The sequence below is a fragment of the Anomalospiza imberbis genome, chromosome 16, assembly GCF_031753505.1.
Source record: "Anomalospiza imberbis isolate Cuckoo-Finch-1a 21T00152 chromosome 16, ASM3175350v1, whole genome shotgun sequence".
NCBI classification, from domain to species: Eukaryota; Metazoa; Chordata; class Aves; order Passeriformes; family Viduidae; genus Anomalospiza; species Anomalospiza imberbis.
In genome coordinates, this window is record NC_089696.1 from 8,886,806 (window position 1) to 8,905,386 (window position 18,581).

General features: G+C 41.7%; 2 protein-coding genes across 5 annotated transcripts in view; both read left to right on the forward strand.

The window, feature by feature from the left end:
• Positions 1–535: 535 nt before the first annotated feature.
• Positions 536–13,943, forward strand: CCP110 (centriolar coiled-coil protein 110). The gene is made up of 14 exons (XM_068206887.1): positions 536–692; positions 1,338–1,466; positions 2,427–4,068; positions 4,708–4,832; positions 4,972–5,155; positions 5,826–5,962; positions 6,286–6,402; positions 6,663–6,764; positions 7,040–7,156; positions 7,315–7,394; positions 7,985–8,047; positions 8,968–9,027; positions 9,602–9,684; positions 13,849–13,943. Exons 1-14 carry the CDS (start codon positions 546–548, stop codon positions 13,899–13,901), a joined length of 3,039 nt encoding a protein of 1,012 aa, XP_068062988.1. The 5' UTR covers positions 536–545; the 3' UTR covers positions 13,902–13,943.
• VPS35L (VPS35 endosomal protein sorting factor like) overlaps positions 9,676–18,581 on the forward strand; it is a 53,449-nt gene continuing 44,543 nt past the window's right edge. For 2 of the 4 annotated variants that reach the window (XM_068206869.1, XM_068206872.1), the window contains exon 1: positions 16,186–16,270. In XM_068206869.1, coding sequence (XP_068062970.1) covers positions 16,254–16,270 — 17 coding nt within the window. In that variant the 5' untranslated portion in view covers positions 16,186–16,253. Of the gene's footprint in view, positions 9,685–16,182; positions 16,271–18,581 lie in introns of those variants that run through there. The other 2 variants (XM_068206870.1, XM_068206871.1) reach the window with 2 other exon arrangements.

The window sequence follows — 18,581 nt, forward strand, 5'->3', positions numbered from 1 at the left end:
TTATTATTATTTTCAATGGTGTAAGTATTGGCGTCTGTTCATACAGGGATGTATAGAGACAGAGGCTCACGGGAGTGAGACACGAATTCCTCTCAGCTCCCTAGACATATAAAGGCTTTTATTTTTTTTTTTTTTAATCAAATTGGGCTGCAGTTTTGTTTGGGCTGGGTTTTGGGGTTTTTGTAACATTTGATAGGATGTGTCTCGTTGTGGAAGATCTCAGAGGTTTAGTCTTTGATGGAAATTATCTATAGCAGGTACAGTTTTGTAAATCGTGATTATCTCAATGCTTGCTTTCTTCTCTGTGTGCATGTGAGCATAATTTTTGATCATATATGCAGATTCTTCTTTCATAGGGGAAAATAAAGAATAATTTTGTAGGCTTTGTTAATGATAGGAAGAAGAGAAACTTAATTCAGTTTTCTAATGTAGAATTTGCTTCCCAAAACATAGAGACACAGAATTAGTGGTGATGTTGTTTTTCCCTTCAATGTCTTGGAAGTACGTGGAAGAGTAATGTTATTATTCTTTGCAGCTTAGATAACATGAAGATGGAGGACTATGAAATATTCTGTAGGAAGCATCTTTCCAGAATCCAAGAAGAGGCAATAAAAGGAAAAACCTCTTTGACTGTTCAGAACAAAAATATCTCCCTCATTCAATTCTATGGCGTTCCTGTTCTTTCCCCTCTGGTAAGGCCTTTTTTTATTCCTTTTCCTCCCTGGTGTGCGAATAAGAAATACCGAGGTTGTTAAAAAGCTTTTAAGGAAATTCTTTTTGCATGTATTTGCATCTTCCTCTAATGTATTCCACAGGCTCATCAATTATGTTAAGTCATTCTGTGCTAATGCAAACAGAGCTAAGCTGAAGATTGTTGGTAGTTCCTGCAATACTTCAGCTGACTTCCTTGTTTCAGTGATGGGAAGAAATGGGAGAGTCTCTTAAAACAATGTCCAAAAGTCATGATACAGATATGAATTGTGGATATATTGTCACATTCTTCATTTACAAATGCATGGATGTTGTAAGGGTTTTTAGAAAAAAATCTCTGAATCCTGTGTCAGATTGATACTGTAGCATGGAATGTTCATGGAAAATTTTATAAATGGTGTTTTAAATTCATGTTCATTTGCATGTCTGCCAAGAAGGCATTTTGTATATCTTCCCCTAAAAAATTGGTTGAGAAGAAGCTGGCATTTAACATGTGCACAAAATCTCAGGTGTTTTCTGTTCTTCTAATTGTTTTGTTATGGTTTTTTTTTAATTTATTTCTGTAATTCTGTATTGAAATTTGCATTTAGTGATATAGACCATATTTCTTACCCTCTGTTTTGCAGCTTAGCCTTGAAAAGAAAAAGGAAATACAGCAGTATAAGGAGAAAGCACTGGAGCTGGAGAGCAGGAAACGGGAGTCCCAGAAAAAAGCTTTATTGAATCGTGTTGAGGAGATTGTCAAAAATGTCCAGGTAGTGTTAGTCCAAAGCAGCCTCATAGATTTAAAGAAAATCACTGCTTATAGACATTTAGAGAAAGTGTTGGGGTTTAAGTTTTCCCCAAGATAAACATGGAATGAATAGCAGCTAACTCTCCAGAACGAGCATTTGCTAGTATTTCGTGCTGTGTGTCCTGATAATTGATCATTTGCTGATACTCATTGTCGGGCATGGGACTTGCTTTTCACTGCTTCTTTTGCTGTATGCAAAAGAACTCACTGCTTCTTTTGTAACAGTGTTGGAATCAACTAGTTTGTTAAAACAAGTGAACAACTCCTCTGTGTTAGAGCTGCTTTATTTGCAAGCTTATAGCTTAATCATAAAATAATCTATATTCAACTTCATGATTACAGAATTAAAATTATTTTCACAACAACTTTTAATTCTGTTGTGTGCTTTAAAATTTTACTGCAACTATTTTTTTTTCTTTGCTGCTTCAATGATGAATTTAGTAGAGGTTTTAATTTAAAAGACTACTGTATACATCTAATCAAGGAGTTATTATGTGTCTTTGGAACAGCTGTAATACAGCCTTTAGAATAAACTGTTGCTTAAACAGTTAATACCGAGTTTGTTGAGTTACCAAGGTGGCAAACAACACTTTGTAGTTTGCATTGTTTACTCTGTGTGTGTGGCAACAGTCAGCTGGCTTGGGGTTTGACCAGCAGACCAGGAAAGTATGTTCAATACAAAAATAATATAAATTTGCTTTTTTTTTTTTTTAATGTGTCTTTTTGATAACTGAGACACAGCTCATAGGATAATTGTAGTGTGAAAATCCTTTTAAACAAATGCTGGCTGGAAGTAACATGTAATTCTCACTTAAATAAAGTTGGTTTTTATATTTTTTTTAAGTTCAGGTGAAGTTTGCAGGAATCTGAGATTCTGAGATTTCATTGAAAATCTGTCATTTAAAAAAAATTTAATTTGCAGATGAAGAAAGCATCTAGCATGAGAGATGTGAACACATCAAAGGCTGAGAGTTCTTGCCCTGATTTGGATTCAAAGGCTTTGACTTACTTCACAGCTCTATCAGATATCAATTCAGCATGTACTGAACGGCAGAGTTCCATGGACCTGGAAAAGACATCAGAACTTAGACCATCAGGTACTGCTGGGCAAGTGACATCAGACGTAACAGAAGTAGTTAAAGCAGCAGAAGAAAATGTTTCTTCAAGGCCAAGCGAGAGTCGCTTCTTGGAAGATACGCCGTGTCCGAGGGCTGCATCTCCTGACAAGGTGTGTAACAAGCTCCCGTCTCATGCTCTGCAGAAGCAGGAGGGACGAGTGGGGTCACCATCAGATGAGGATGTCCAAGATCCATGTGTAATGAGTCTTCAGAACCTGATAAAGAAGTCTAGGGAGTACATAGAGAAAGAGCAGAGCAAGCGTACCTCAAAAAGCAATTCAAAGAGGAGTATGAGTGAAAGTAATTCGGATAAGGAAAATGATGGTGTTAAAACAACTGACTCTGGGAAAGAGAGGGCAAAGCTTACAGGCAGGAGTTGCACTGCTCAGATGCTTGATAAACCCAGTCTTAATAAATCAAATACCCTTCTCCACGGTGCCTCTACACATACAAATAACACAAGTATGTCCACTTTGTCCAGTTTTTCTAAAGTAGACATACCTATGAGGGTTGGAACACCCCCTTTGGTGGATTCTGATTCAGATGAGGAATTGAAAAAGAATTCTATGTTTGAGCATGACAGTAGCATTGTCAGGAGCCTCACAGGCTCTTACGCCAAATTGCCAAGCCCAGAGCCAAGCATGAGCCCTAAAATGCACCGACGGCGCCCAAGACCTTTATCCATGGGACACATCATTATAAACAACCCTGTGAATGCTTACGAGTTAAGTCCTAAAGGCAAGGGTAGAACAATGGATTTAATCATGCAAGATATTGCTGATAAAAACAATGTGTCTGAATCAGTGCCAAAGTTCATGGTGGACTTCACTACGGTCTGCCCGGGCAGAGTTCCTGGTGTCGGCAGGAGTTCTTCAGGCCCTTGTGATGGGTTGGGGGTTGGCAAACCAAAGCGCCATTCCTTCGGGCCCTTTGAAAGCAGAGGAACAGTGTCGGCTATGGTGGAAGGACCGGTGGTGATGGACAGCAGAGGGCCGTATAAAGCAGAGAGCACTACTAGTATGGCACCTCCAAAAGTGAGTGAGCCCTTTGCCATCAGTCAGTCTGCAGTGACACAGAGGATCCTGGCTGTGAGTGAAATGAAACCAGCTACTTTGGCAGAAAACACTAAATGTAATTCTCCAATGGAACTCAATAAATCTTATGACGTGGAAAATCCATCTCCACTACTAATGCAGAGCAAGAATGTGCGACAGCAGCTGGATAATACTCCAAATGTTTCCTCAGCAAATGAGCAGTTCCCAGAAAATTTTGAAAAGGTAAAACGTAGACTTGATTTGGACACTGACTACTGCCAGAAAGAAAACAGTTCCCGTGGTCTCAGAGGTGGAATGGAAGAACAAGAAAAGCAATGGTTGCAAGAACAGAAATATCCTGTGGGATCAGTTTACATTACCAAGAATGCAGTCCTTGAAAATATGGCAAAAGGTAAAAGATTTCCTGTGCTTGAGGGTTACTTTTCAGTTTATAAATCTTTTAGAAAATCCCCAGTGGTCATTAGTTATTGGTGTTTCTTTTCAGAATCCTCATTTCTCTAATTTAATTTGACTCCACAAATACTGATTTCCCATTTCAATCTAGAAGCTGGAATTTAGTTTTACTAAGACAATTGTCTTATGCCACAAGGTCTAAATAAGACTGCTAAAAGAAAAGATAGCCTGTGTAAATTAAAAGAAAACCATATAGATATTTTCTTCAAATTCAAGACTATGTTACGTCTACGTGTGTCTCTACTAAATGAGGCTGAAGTGGTATAAATAATGTTAATTCACTCCAGCAAGTGTAAGAATTCTTAGAGCTGTATTTTCCATGTCCCTATTTTAATATTGGCTTTTGGTGTTACTGCTGTTTATCCACAGGTTTATGCACAAATATGCACGTGCAGATATTTTGAAGGACTAGTAAATGATGGGGTTCTGTGCAGTACATAATGGGAACTTGATATCAAAGGCATCTTTTTTACTTTTTACTGATGATGCAAATTACCTCTGATAAAGAATGGATGTGTCTGGCAAAGATCATATAGAGGGTATTTAATATTTGATTCCTTGTTACGTATTTTCTCAGAAGATATTTTAAAAACTAACGTGCTGGCCTTTGAAGAAGTGAAAAAGAGACTTGAAAAACAGCATGCACAACAACTGTCGATTCTGATGGCTGAACAAGAGAGAGAACAGGAGGAATTGAAGAAGGTAAGGTCAACAGGAAAAACTCTAAGCAAAGGTTTTGTGTTGTATGGAAGTTTGTCAGGAAGCAATTGGGTTTGAGTGTATATTCTGTTGCTTTGTAGAGCTAGAAAAATAGTCTCATGATTGAATCTGCCTTTTGTAGGAACTGGAGGAGCAGAAGAGAAATTCAAAAGGAGAGAAGGTTACTACAACGGAAATAGAAATTTCCAAAGTGAATATTAACAGCAGGATGGAGTTGGAGTGGAGGAAAAAAAGTGAAAGTGGCTTGCTGGAAAGTGTACAGTCTCAGCTGGAGACAGTCCATAACACAAACTCCACCAGCATTGGTAAAACTGGGAGAGAAGGGTATAGATGAAGTGTTGTGATATAATTTGTTCTACAGTGCTTGACTGTACCAGCTGTCCCACTGTGTGGATAAGTGCAGTGTTCCTGCCCTAGGGCTGCTCAGGGTACACAGAGGGTTGCTGCCCTCAGCTGGGGGCAGCATTTGTGAAACAGTCTGCTGCATCTTTGTGTCACTGGCATTTAGCACAGGTTCAGCCATCCTTGAACAGCTCCATGTACTGCATTTGTTATGTAACTGTTTTAGGGCACATCCAAGGAGAACAAGCTAAGAATAGCCTCCTTTGATCAAGGGTGAGGATGTGGATTTGCATCATGTCCCAGAAGGATTATCCTCATGCCATGTAGCTGCACAGCACTGGGCCAGGTGGTCACATTTGTGTAGAAGGTTTTGAGGGGCTCTGCCAGGGGTTCCTAACTGCAAGCTGATGGAACACCTCTCACCTGTTCTAGAACATTGTGAAAGGTGTTTTGTTCTGTCTTTTGTTTAGCAAATTTTGCATGGAAATCAATCAGAAATATTCAGTTTGCTTCTTTCCTATAATTGACCTTGTAGACAAAGCTGTGATACTCAAGCTGAGTGTATCCACAGACACAGGCATTATGTCGTGGGCAAAAGTGTGTGTTGAACTGTGTGTTCTGCTTTCTGTGCAGGTTTTGCTCATACAACACCCAACACCTTTTCTTCAACAAGTGAAACTTCATTCTATCTCTGGGGACCATCAGGTAGTGGAGTTATAAAGACCTCAGTATGCAGGCCAAGTAATAGGATCAAAACTAGGTGGATTCAGGTAAGGGAAAAGACATTGATTTTTATTTTAAAAGGCCCTCATGTTTTTGTGAGGCACTGGTAACAGAAAATTTTAGTATCTGTTTCTGTGTCAACTTTGATTGCATTAGAGAGCTGTATAGGTTATTTTTCTTATTCATATATGCAAAATAATCATATAGCAATATATTGCTTCTGCTAAATTACAGTGGGTACTATTAGCCCAGTCAAAGCTTTATCAACAGGTATTTTCTTACTTGGAAACTTATGTCACTTCATGGACATTATTTGATAAATAATTAATAATTCTTGCTTTTTTATAAAAAGTTTTGAATTTTTTTTAAGGTTTTCAGTCCAGAGATACAAATGAAGTTCGACAAGATCACAGCAGTGGCAAAGGGATTTCTCACTCGTAGACTCCTGCAGACAGAAAAACTGAAACATCTTAAGCAAACTGTAAAAGTAAGATAAGCTTTTTTTTGTTATAGGCAGCTGCTTCTGTTTGGTTTTGTTCCTGCCTTCCAATGACAGATGAAATCCTGCATTTTCTGTTCTCGGAAGATTTTGGGGCTGCACATGAACACGTTTGAGTGTTGCATTGCTTAGTGTCACAAGGTCCAAGTCAAACAAAGAATCTGTTTGCTGTGTGTACTGTTTGTAATGATCGTTTTGTTATGAAGGGTTATGCCTGGTGCTTACTCTTATTTTCCTGTCTTTCCCAGGATACTCTGGAGTTCATAAAAACTTTTCAGTCTGAAGCCCCATTGAAAAGAGGAAGTGTGTCAGCACAAGATGCATCCCTTCATGAAAGAGTAATGGCTCAGGTGACACAATTTAAACCTTTTTTCTTCTCTTTCCTAACTGTTCTGCTTTTGTAACACAAATACATGAAACCTTGAGAGTGGCTTTGTTTAGAGTTAAACGTTTAAAGAAGAGAAGATTCCATTTTTTTGCTTGATGCAAAATTATTTTATTTCAAAAAATGGTTTTCAAAATTATGAAGTGTTTTGTTTAGATTGAAAGCAAAAAGAGCTTGATGTACAAAACCATGGGCATGTAAACTTGATTATTTAATGAATATTTTAATGATTCTTTCCAGCTGCGAGCTGCTCTGTATGACATCCATGACATCTTTTTCACAATGGGCGCGTCGGAGAGAATGAATATTCTGCGTCACGATCGTGAAGTTCGTAAAGAGAAGATGCTCAGGCAAATGGTGTGTTATCTTCCAGGGAATGTAAACTGTTTCAGGACTTTAAGTACTGAGTCGTTTTGCTTTTAAGAGATTCTTCCTCACCATGTACAATGTTTCTTAAATCTAAATTTTTAATTATGCTTTTGTAGCTAACTTTCTTCTGTATCCTTTTTTTTTAGGATAAAGTAAAGAGCCCAAGAGAGCGAGTGACACTTTCAACAGCTACACAGAAATCTCTGGACAGGAAAAAGTACATGAAGTATGTGCAGCTCTCCCTTGGGTGGGGAGGGTTGGTGGAAGGGCTACAAGGGAAGAAGTAGGAGGCATAGGAAATAGTGAGGAGAAATTTATGGAATAACAGTTTCTTTGCAAACTCACATCTCTGCTAGGAAGAATGAGTAGAAAGCTTTCCAGGTTTATGGTGTCTTGCTAATTGTATTTTGCTCTTAATTTTTAAGAGTCTTCTTGTTGGTAAGGAGAAAAATGTTTGTTCTAAGTTGTGCATTTACACTATAGCGCAGTGGTGGATGCGTAATTTATGGTTGATTTTGCAAACTGTAAAAAGTGCCCCAAGTGATTTTATCTATCTAAAGTGCCTGGCAACAGAGACACTTAATGGAGTATCTCTGGCAAAGTTTTTCTGGGGAATGGTAGCAGGCTTTATCTTGCAACATGGTGGACACTTGTTACACTTGCTCCTGAGTAAAGAAGTGATAATCTGTAGGACTGCTCTGGCAGTATTACAGGTCGGTGTAGTTCCTCTTGTAGGCTTTCTCTGAGTGTTTCTGTTCAAGACCCAGATGATGATTTGCTAATTGAAATATGTTTCAAATACTTTTGTTTCTCCAGGGCTTCAGAAATGGGAATACCAAATAAAAAAATAATAATGAAACAAAAAACTCCTCAAAATCGGTAGGTGATGGTTACTTGTATTAAAATGCTTTTAAGAAACTGTCTTACAGTAATGGATTCTGTGATGATGTGTACTGTTGTTTTGCCATTGATCAGCTCAATTCCTGCTGCTATTGTCATGAAAATTAGTGAAATCTGATTTACCATGGCCTAAGAAAAGGGTTTATTAGCTCATTATAAGTTAGGAAAATGTTTTCTTCAGAGTCAGTTCTGAAATTTTATCTTCAGAAGTTATTTATTTATGGCTTTAAATCTTGGTGCTCAGGTTTAAGGTTTTTCTCTGAGATGCACTATTAAACTTCCGTTTGGCACTACTACTTTTCCTAATACCCTTTACCTTGCAGTGGAATTATAGATAATGCTTATCTTTAGAAAGCTGTCAGAAAAGTAGTGGCTTTCTAGTGTGAGGAAAATTTTGTTCCTTGACTGTGTGATTGCTCAGATCACAGAAGTTACAGTGTTCAGTACGTGTTGTTCAGGCAGATAACAGCTGCTCTCTTACGAGGGCTGTCTGCACGTTTATCTCCTATTAAAAGTCAGATACCTGGCATCCCTTAAAAACAGTTCTTATCCCAGGTTTACCCAAAAGCTTTGAAGGCATGCTGTCTACTCATACAGTTCAGCCTTCAAGGACTACTGTAAGCAATTCAGCCCTTTTTCCTGTGTGTTCTCAGCAATGACTGGGAAGCCAAGGCACTGTTGAGGGACATCTATCTGCGTGCTTTGTTTTAAATAGTGGAAGTAGTAATCCTAGTGTGGAATTTTAATTTCAGCCAGTTTGCCGACATGCCATTTGCATTACAAAACTTGTTAGCCTTTCTGAAATTTGTTATGTGGAAGATGATGCATAATTTGGTATTTCTTGAGAGACTTTTATTTTTAAAGGGAAAAAGCACTAATAAAAGTTTGTGTTTTAACAGCATACTTCAACCAAACCAAGGACAGAATGCTCCAGTTCATAGGCTGCTTTGCAGACAAGGGTAAGAGCACAGCATGTTTCTAGCCTAAAGATTAAACTAATTTCAAAGTGCAAGAACCGTGATTGATGAATAATGTTTTCATATAACATACACATAAAGTGTACATATAACAGTACAGCTGTTATTCAGAGTAAAAATAATTACTTCTCAGTATTTTGAGAGAGTGATGAAGCTTTGTTTTACTTTATACTACAGGGAAATATTTATTGTTGTCATCCTCTTGTGTATTGTCTTCATCTACACTGTTCCAACATTTCTATTTGTAACATTCATTCCATGAAGCTTTGCTTCCACTTAATGAAATATTGTAGACTGTAATGCCATGGTGTCTAAACTAAATCAGTTTCTTGAATGGAGTTTTTCAATCTGTTTGTGGGGAGATGTTCTCCTACTTAATGTATCTATGTAAGCCATAATAATATCAATAGGAACTGTACTGGTGCTCAGGAAGAGGCTCTGTGGGACATTGTAAAAATGTTTTCATGCCAAACACATTTTGATAGTGTCTATATTTTTGTATACAGCCTTTCAAGTTTGTTGCAAATTACTTATTAACTGTTTTATATTTAATTAGAACCCCTAAGACCTCATGGAATGGGGTTGAGCAAAATAGAAGGAAGGCCTCAGGGAGCAGAGTGCCTAACAAGGCTGTTTCAGGTGTGTAGAAAATTGGTGCTTGGATCTTATAGTAATTAAGTTACTAGTATCTAGAAAAAGTAAATTGGCAATATATTGTTTTCCTTTCCTTGTGCACCTGCTTTGCTATGCCTTAAGTCTAACCTATCTCTTCAAACAAACCTGCGCTGGTAACTGAACCATCCACTTTCAAATTCTGTAAACATAGTACCTAGAATGTGCTGCACAGCTCATTTGCTTTCACTCACCAGATGCCCAGTCATAAAAAAGGTTCTGAGATACATTCACTGGAACTGTTGAGAAATTGCTAGTAGTCAAAATAGACTTGGATTAGAACTTTCATGTCGATTGATTCTTAGTTCTGTGCACACACCTTCAGCATGGAGTGTGTTGAAAGGACAGGAGGGACAGTTTCAGACTCCTCAGAGGGTGTTCACTCATCATACAGTCCTAACATTTTATTTTTATATATATATAGATAGATATTCCTGTAGCATCTTACAGCATGTTTAAGTTTTAATGACCCAAGTTTAAAAGTGGAGTATTTCTGTGCTACCTTACAGAGATTACTGATTGATTACATTTTATATAAAAGGTTTGATAATAGTGCTGAACCTCTAATAAATCACTGTCAATGGTCTTACACAATTTCTATTTTTTTAATTAGATTTTGAATTTCTTAAGCGATAAACCTAGATTTATCAAAAGGCAAAGTGGTTGATAGGTTTTAAAACTATTTAAGATCGGAATTACACTTTGTTCTCAAAGGAGAGTTCCACAAGTCAAGTATAAAATGCAGAATTTTGGGGCTTAATAAGGGAAATGTGTAATGTAGGATTTAAACTGTTTTCCATAATGTTTTAAATAATCTGTATGTGTTAAGGATCAAACCTTTCCTTTAAGAGAAATGCTTATTTATTGCTGCCCGAGAGCAGTGCTGGCAGGGAGTCTCAGTGAGTTTGAGCGCAGTGTGTTTTACACTGTTTAAACAGGATGTTTTCCCAGATGCTACTTTGTGAAGTCGAAAGAAGTGGCCACAAAAGGATGTATAGTGAGGCAGTATGCATAAACATAGATAACACTGCAGTATCAGAGGGGGAGATAAAAGGCAGGTGATGAGATCACAACAGAGTTTGTTCATTTATTTTTCTGTACTTAGTTCTCCTGGTAGTGCTGTCATCACCAAAGTAGAACAAGACAGTTGTTTGGTTGGACTCAGTGACTCTACAGAAAAATTAGCAAAGATAATCTTCCTGAAATATAAAGCAGAAAATAAAGTAAATAATATAATTTTAGCAACCAGAGGTAGCCATTAAGGCAAGTGTTCATCTGCAAGTTTGCTACTGACTAGTAAAGGAGCATGCTGAAGAACAGGGACAACAAAACAATCAGAACCTCTACCAGTTACAGTATTACAGAGGTTGTAAAAGAGTAGTAGTGTTAGGGTGGTGTCAGGGTCAGCTCTGGCATTGATTTGAGGTTTGGGTCCCATTCCCAAACTCATGTAGTTCACACTGAGCTCCTGATGAACCACAGTGGTGTTTACATTGTGTCTGGAACCAGACATGCAATTAAGCATTCAGCGCTCTTCTGTGCTGGCAGCGTGTGCTGCTCTGCTAAGGAAGTCCCCGGGTTTATCTTAGTCATAATTACCAAAGTTGTGACAGGTCATCCTTGGCAACGAAAAAAATCCTTTGGGATATATCTCCAAATTTCTCTTTGCCTTGTTGCTGTGTGTCGTGTATCTGGAAAGTCACTGAATGCCTTCTGCAGTGGCCTGCTTGGAACTTCAGGCAGATGTGGCTAACCAGTTTTATGCTGGTTAGTTCTGGTTGCTCAGTGTAACCTCATGTAGAGCTTGGACATCACACATGTTCCTGTGGTGCAATACCAACACCTCTGTGTGCTCCTTCAGAAATAGGTTAGACTTCTTGTACTAAATGAATAGAAATGCATTCTGAAGTTATTACATGGGCATTAAAGAAGCAATCTGCATAATTTTGCAATAATGAAAGAACTTAATTTAAATATATTTAAATAGAATATGGCTTCCTTTATATATGCATGAAATGTGAATAGTGAAGTCTGGCAGTATGTTAAATAGGGTGTTGATTTAATCTCTTTTCTTTGTTCTTTCCTGACTGCCAATTAAATTGTGCTTATTAAAGGGGCAAAAGGGGAAAGAGGGCTAGTAAGATGCAGTTATTATAAATACATTCAACTTCAATATGAGACAAACACTCAGAAGAAAATAACATACTTGTCCAACGTTTTTTTCTTTTGTTCTCCTGATTATTGTTTTAAATTTTATATGCAAAGTGCTTTGCAGCTTTAATACTGCTCAGAGTGATTGTTCTTTTTCTGGCAAGAAGACATTTTGTTTAGGAATCAAGTAGCAATCCTAAACTTAGTTTTCGTTGGTTTTTACTTCTTCAGTCCAAAGTTCTGTGCTTAAGAGAAAAGTACAGACTCATAAATCAGTATTTTTTTAAAATTCAATTAGTTTAATTCAGGTCGAGATGTTCCATCAATAGCTTGCAAGTGGGGCCAGCCAGGGAATTTAATGAACTCTGATTGTGTTAGACAGAAGGTGGTTGAGATCAGGTTGCTCCTGCAACAAGACCTATTCATCTCCTCTGCCCAGCTTCCTTTCCTGTGGAAAGGAAATAGAGGGCAGGAGGCACACAGAATATCTGGGTGGTGGCAGCTCTTGGCTATGCCAAGGGCACAGGTTGCCCATCTGAGGAGAAGGGGGCTGTGAAGTGTGTTGGCTTTCAGGCCAGCACTTCAGGAAGCCTCAGACCTGCTGTGTGTGAGCAGCAGGTCTGTCCTTTGTCCCAGCAGAGAGGCCTCATGGGATTGCCCCTTGCCACTGGAAAAGGATGGGTGATAATTGTTTTCAGAACTGTCACTGTTTTTATTCAAATTGGCCTTCTGCAACTCCTCAGTCTAGATTGCTGTGGGCTTTTTGCACACTCATATGCTATTACTGCAATATCCTGTTAGTTGTGTGACATTTTTATATAACTTGGAGGACACTTGAGTGAGTCAAGGGGTAGTGCTAATCACTAAAAAAGGGCTGTGTCTGTCAGCCTGGTTGTCTGTCCTGCGAGATCCCAGGTGATCTGAGGAGCACAGCACTGGGGAGGGCAGGGCCAGTGAGAATGCCTTTTGTGTAGTGGGAGCCTGCTGAGATGGGAGGGCTCTGGGCATTCCCAAAGCTGCTTTGGCCTCTGCTCATGGTAGCCCTGGGACACCTGTAAGTAACCACTGCAGCTCTGACCAAGAGTAACCAAAGAGCCCAAAAAGGACTGGCACTCCCTTTGTCACCTTCATTTACTGCCTGGTAGTCATTTCTCTTCCATGGCTGTCTTCCATTCCCACTGCTCTGCACCCTGTGATATGTTTTTCACTGCTTTGTGTAAATGTTTGCTCACACTGCTGCACTTTTTTGATAACTGCTTGAACCTAAAGAATGCTGAGTTGTGCTACTTGTTAGCAGCCTGCAGTGCTGAACCCTCATTACTGGAAGATACTTGTGCTATGCATAGTATAATATGGATTTTTTAATACATGTATGTATATACTTGTTCCTTCTGGAAGGACTTGTTTATTTGTTTTTTTTTGGTTTTTTTTTTTTTACTTAAGCATCCTTCCTTTTATAAGGGCTCTGCCTGATGATTTTCATACTGCACCTCTAATTCTGGTCGTCTTACTGACTTAGGGGAGTCTACAGCTGTCTCTTGTTTTAATTAATCTGACAAAATGAAGCAGTTATGCTAAGTATTCAACTTGTATAATATTTTTAATTGATAATTTGTTTAAAAGTAATACATGGCCTAGTTAAACTTAATCAGCCATTTCATCTATCTTGGTTATGCAATAGTTCTTTTAAAAATTTTTAAGTTGTGGTTGTAGTTGTTTTAGAATAGCAGAAAAGAAGATAGAATAGTTATCAAGTAAGGCAATACTATAAAATGTCATTACTTTATACCTGTAGATAGTTTTCATAAGGCTTTTGGGGTGTACCATTATGAAAACTGTCATTTAAAAAGTAGTCACTGAAAGTGTATTACTGCTTTAAAAAAAAAGTCCTGATTTTTTCCAGCTATTTTTGTTGGATAATCCTGTTTCAAAACCCATTACTATTAATTCTAATATGGTAATGTTTCTGCTTACTTTTAGGAGCATATGCAGGAAGAACCCAAAGAAAGAAGCCAAATGTTGTGATAATTTAAGAAGACAACATTCATTGGGATAAAATGGCTATGTTTTAATGATGGCTTTGTCAACACTGATTTTTAATACTGCATCTTCTTCACACAGATGTATATTTAGACATCAGAAACCTACTTTGTCATTTTCAGATGACACATTAACACAATCATATTGAAGCTGCTTTGAAGCTCTAATGCTTGTGGGAAAATTGCATGCTAGAACTTGTGTACAGAATAGTATTAATATATAAAAGATTCATACTCTTGTTTATTTAAAGATTAGCACGGGGCAACATGAAGGTAATTTGTGACTTTTCCACACTTCCTAGTTCTAGTGTCTGACATATGCTTTTTGCATTACTTAAATTGCAATTTTTGTGTGTGAGTGCCACCATAAGTAAGTCATGGGTATATATTTAGTTTCATACCATAACATTAAAGCAGCTCAATGTGAAAAAAAACTCCCAAATTTAATTTAAACAAAAGTGAGCTTTCAAGTCAGTGAATTTGCCAGAAGCTGTTCTGAATGTACTTTTCTGTAGGAATGAGATTAGCTCAATTGCAGTACTAAAGGCCTTGTACCAAATGTTTTGCATTTCTGCTGAGCTGGACAGATGTGGTCCAAATTCACTGCTGGGCTGATGGACATTCTTACGCTGATCAAACCAAAAATGTGCATTTATATGTGTGGTAGATCAAACCACTCTACTGAAAGAGCCCTGAGTTTGTATTGCCCTGCTGTCTACTCCATTTTCTTGTGGAAACAACATCTGTCCAACATGGACATGTGTATGTTCTACAAAAACTTCAGAAGGTAAGGTTTTAACTGCTTTACCATTTCAGACTTAAATAGTTATTTCAGTCTGTAATAGTAATTCAGATATGTTACATTTCATTGAGGATGGTGGCAGTTTTTCTGAGCAGTTTATCTTCTGCTGTGTGATCTAACAGCCCTTGTAGTCATGATTTCTGCAGGTGGGGAATCCCTACCAAATCACAACACTTTCATATTTGTGAATATCTAACATTAACAGATGATGGTCATATTCTGCCTTAGTCTTCCAACTGATGGATATTATCCATCAACCTGAGGAGAGCATCATTCTCCACCTTCTTTTAATGAACTTGAGACATGATATTAACAAAGTTCTAGAGAGAAAAGCTCGGCTGTGTAATCTTTGCAGTAGAGAACTGACTGCCAGAATGTAAATTAGGTTATATTTTGTTACTTTCCCAGTGTCAATATAATACAACACACTAAACTTTGGAGGCTTTGTAATGTGTTGACATGAATGTAAGAGAAGATGAACTGAAAATTTAATTGTGGTAAATAGCATGAAAGAGGAAGATTAATAATGGGATGAGGACAGTTATTTCATGGGCAGTGGCGAGTGGATTGGCTTGACTGTGGCACCAGCCCGTGGCTTTTGTCTGCCACCAAGTCTGTCCTCTGCAGCTCGTGATGCTGTTCAGAACAGGTGTGTTATACCAGGCACTAAGTTACCCAAATTGCACGCTTGCAAAATGGCAAAAGCACTGCCCCAGCACCTTGAGGAATGACGCTGCTCGGTTGGTTTGACAGCCTGGGGCCAGGGCCTCCCCTGATGGTGTAAATAGAAGAGTTTAGCCAGTGGAAGACCGGCCTCCTTCATGCAAATGCCGTGGTGCTTTAAAATCGCAGCTGAAGTACGGAACATGCCCCAGGCAAGTTTCCTGCTCACCCGGTGGGCAACAAAGCTGTGCTTTAGTGGAAAACATCTCAAGAGGGGAAGAATTTACAGTGACAAGAGTACCTGTGTCACAGATGACAGAAGGTGCTGTTGGTATAGCAGCACTATAGATCGATGCTTTTAATGGATGTTTTACATGCTGTATTTATTATTAGCATAGGCGATATGTTGATGCACAGATAGGTTTAGTGTGTTAGTAGAAATGAATGTTTCCCTTCTCTTAGGGTTTCACATCTAAACCTCTTGTTCTTCAAGCATGTTTCCAGTGTGTAATAAAGCATTATAGCACAAGGGTCTTTTATGCTTTTTTTTTTTTTAACTTTCATGAGGCCTTTCTCTTGGCAAGTGCCAGAATTTGGTTTTGTACTTGCTGTTTTGTATTTATACATATTTATCTTTTTATTTTGTGTGGAATTGTGATACCATTACAGAAGTCTATTTATTTTTGTACTTTGTTTCACTTTCACGAGTCTCGCCTTTTCCTTACCGCATTCTGCACAATAAACTCTTACTCTTGGAGGAGAAGTGCGTTTCTGTGCTGTCTGCGAGCTGTGCCCGCCCTCAGGCGTTTCCCGCGCCCGGCGGGGCGGAGCTGCGGGCGGAAGGTGCGGCCCGCGCGCGCTGTCATGTGACCGGGCGCAAGATGGCCGCGTTCCCCTGGTGAGGCGGCGGGCAGCGGGAGCCGCCCGCTCCCCCGCGGAGGGACCGGCGGCGGGCGGCGGGCAGCGGGAGCCGCCCGCTCCCCCGCGGAGGGACCGGCGGCGGGCGGCGGGCAGCAGGGGCCGCCCGCTCCCCCGCGGAGGGACCGGCGGCGGGCGGCGGGCAGGGGGAGCCGCCCGCTCCCCCGCGGAGGGACCGGCGGCGGGCGGCGGGCAGCAGGGGCCGCCCGCTCCCCCGCGGAGGGACCGGCGGCGGGCAGCGGGAGCCGCCCGCTCCCCCGCGGAGGGACCGGCGGCGGGCAGCGGGAGCCGCCCGCTCCCCCGCGGAGGGACCCGCGGCGGGCGGCGGGCAGCAGGGGCCGCCCGCTCCCCCGCGGAGGGACCGGCGGCGGGCGGCGGGCAGCGGGAGCCGCCCGCTCCCCCGCGGAGGGACCCGCGGCGGGCAGCGGGAGCCGCCCGCTCCCCCGCGGAGGGACCGGCGGCGGGCAGCGGGAGCCGCCCGCTCCCCCGCGGAGGGACCGGCGGCGGGCAGCGGGAGCCGCCCGCTCCCCCGCGGAGGGACCGGCGGCGGGCAGCGGGGGCCGCCCGCTCCCCCGCCGAGGGACCGGCGGCGGGCAGCGGGAGCCGCCCGCTCCCCCGCGGAGGGACCGGCGGCGGGCGGCGGGCAGCGGGGGCCGCCCGCTCCCCCGCGGAGGGACCCGCGGCGGGCTCTGGGGGCTGCGGGCTCGGCGACCCTCGCTGCCGGGGGGCTAAGGCGGGGGCGGCCACGGATGTGCCACAGGGGAAAGTGCGGGGCCTCCCCGCCCGCGGGGCTCGGGGCAGTTCGGCCTGGGGGGACTGGGAGCCCCGCGGGCGGCGGGGGCAGCCGGGGCGCTGGGTGCCGCGGCTCCGCTGCCGTGGGACCTCAGCCCGGCGCTGCTGTCGGAGAAACCCGAGGGTGCAGATCCCATTGGCGGCACCCCGGCGTTACGCTGAGCTACGCGGGTGCTGGGCCGGCGGCGCAGCTGTGAGCCGGCTGGGGCGCCCCGGCCGCCGGCCTCCCGTTATTTCCGCTAAAATGAGCAGGAGTTCCCCGAGCGCCGCTGGCCCCCGCCGGCTGTTGTCACGGAGCGAGTCCTGCTCGCAGCGAAGGGCCGGAGCGGGGCCGCAGCGCTCCGCCCGCCGCCGCCGGGCGGGGTCTCTGCGGGCCCGCTGCCCCGCCCGCCGGTGGAGCTGAGGGGCTTGTGCGGGGTGTTCACCGATTCCAGAGCATATAGCCTCTGTTACCTTTCACAGGCTCCCTAGGACTAGACAGGGGCTACAGAGACAGAGTCAGCTTCTAGCAGCGTGCGTTTACAGGAAGATGTGTACATCTGAGGAAGCTGCCCTGTGTAGGACATGGCATTACTTAGTCTAGTGTTTGGTTGGTAAAGGAAGGATAAAAGAGGCGCTCTTTCTGTTACAGACAAAAGCAGTAGCAAAAAGAGCAGAGCAGCAGAGAAACTGAAAATTTTATTTTTACATAGTACAGCAATAAGGTGACAACAGCCTAATAAATAGGTCTGACACTGATGTAGGAGTGGCCACGGGGAAATAACCAGACCTTTACCAGAGTAAGGTGTTGCCATCATGCTGTTACCTAATACAGAATATATTTTCATGTTATGGGGCTTAGCAGAACCCCAGCTATTTTTAAGCTGCGTTAATGCTAAAAAGCTGTTTTGCAGATTTATTGTCTGCACAGTCATCAGTCTGCATATGAGGAAAAAATAGCACCTGTTGGTGCTGAATAGTTGTATTAAATAATAATCATTAAGCAATTTTTATAAATTTCAATAAATTTGTTAAAGAAGTAAAAAGTATATAGAATAATTTAAAGTGCAGGGCTACAATGCAATTTTATAATAGCTGTGCATAAATATCTAGAGAAATTGTTTTGGTTTTATGTCTGATACTCAGATAATGATAGGTACAGTCAGTATGGGATGTGCTTCATTGTATTACCAGTACCAATACATGTCTAGTATTGTAAAGGGACTCTCTTCCATTTTATATGCCTAGCTCCTTTGTGCTCCCTGTGAGCTTTTTGAGCTTTGCTTTAGGATAAGCACTGGCTCTGGGAGGGTGCAGTGTGCCTGAAAGCTGTCCCAGGCAAAAGGATATTTTACCAGGAGGAGAGAAAAAGCTTTGTAGGCTGGCAGGTGTTGAAGGTGCAGAGTGGTGGCAGTTGCAGTGATGCTCATGTATGGGAAAGTTTGAAATCCACTGTTAAAAGAGCAGCTGAAGCAGGGGTGTAATCCTGTAGGATGCACAGAGGATGAAACCAGCTTGAC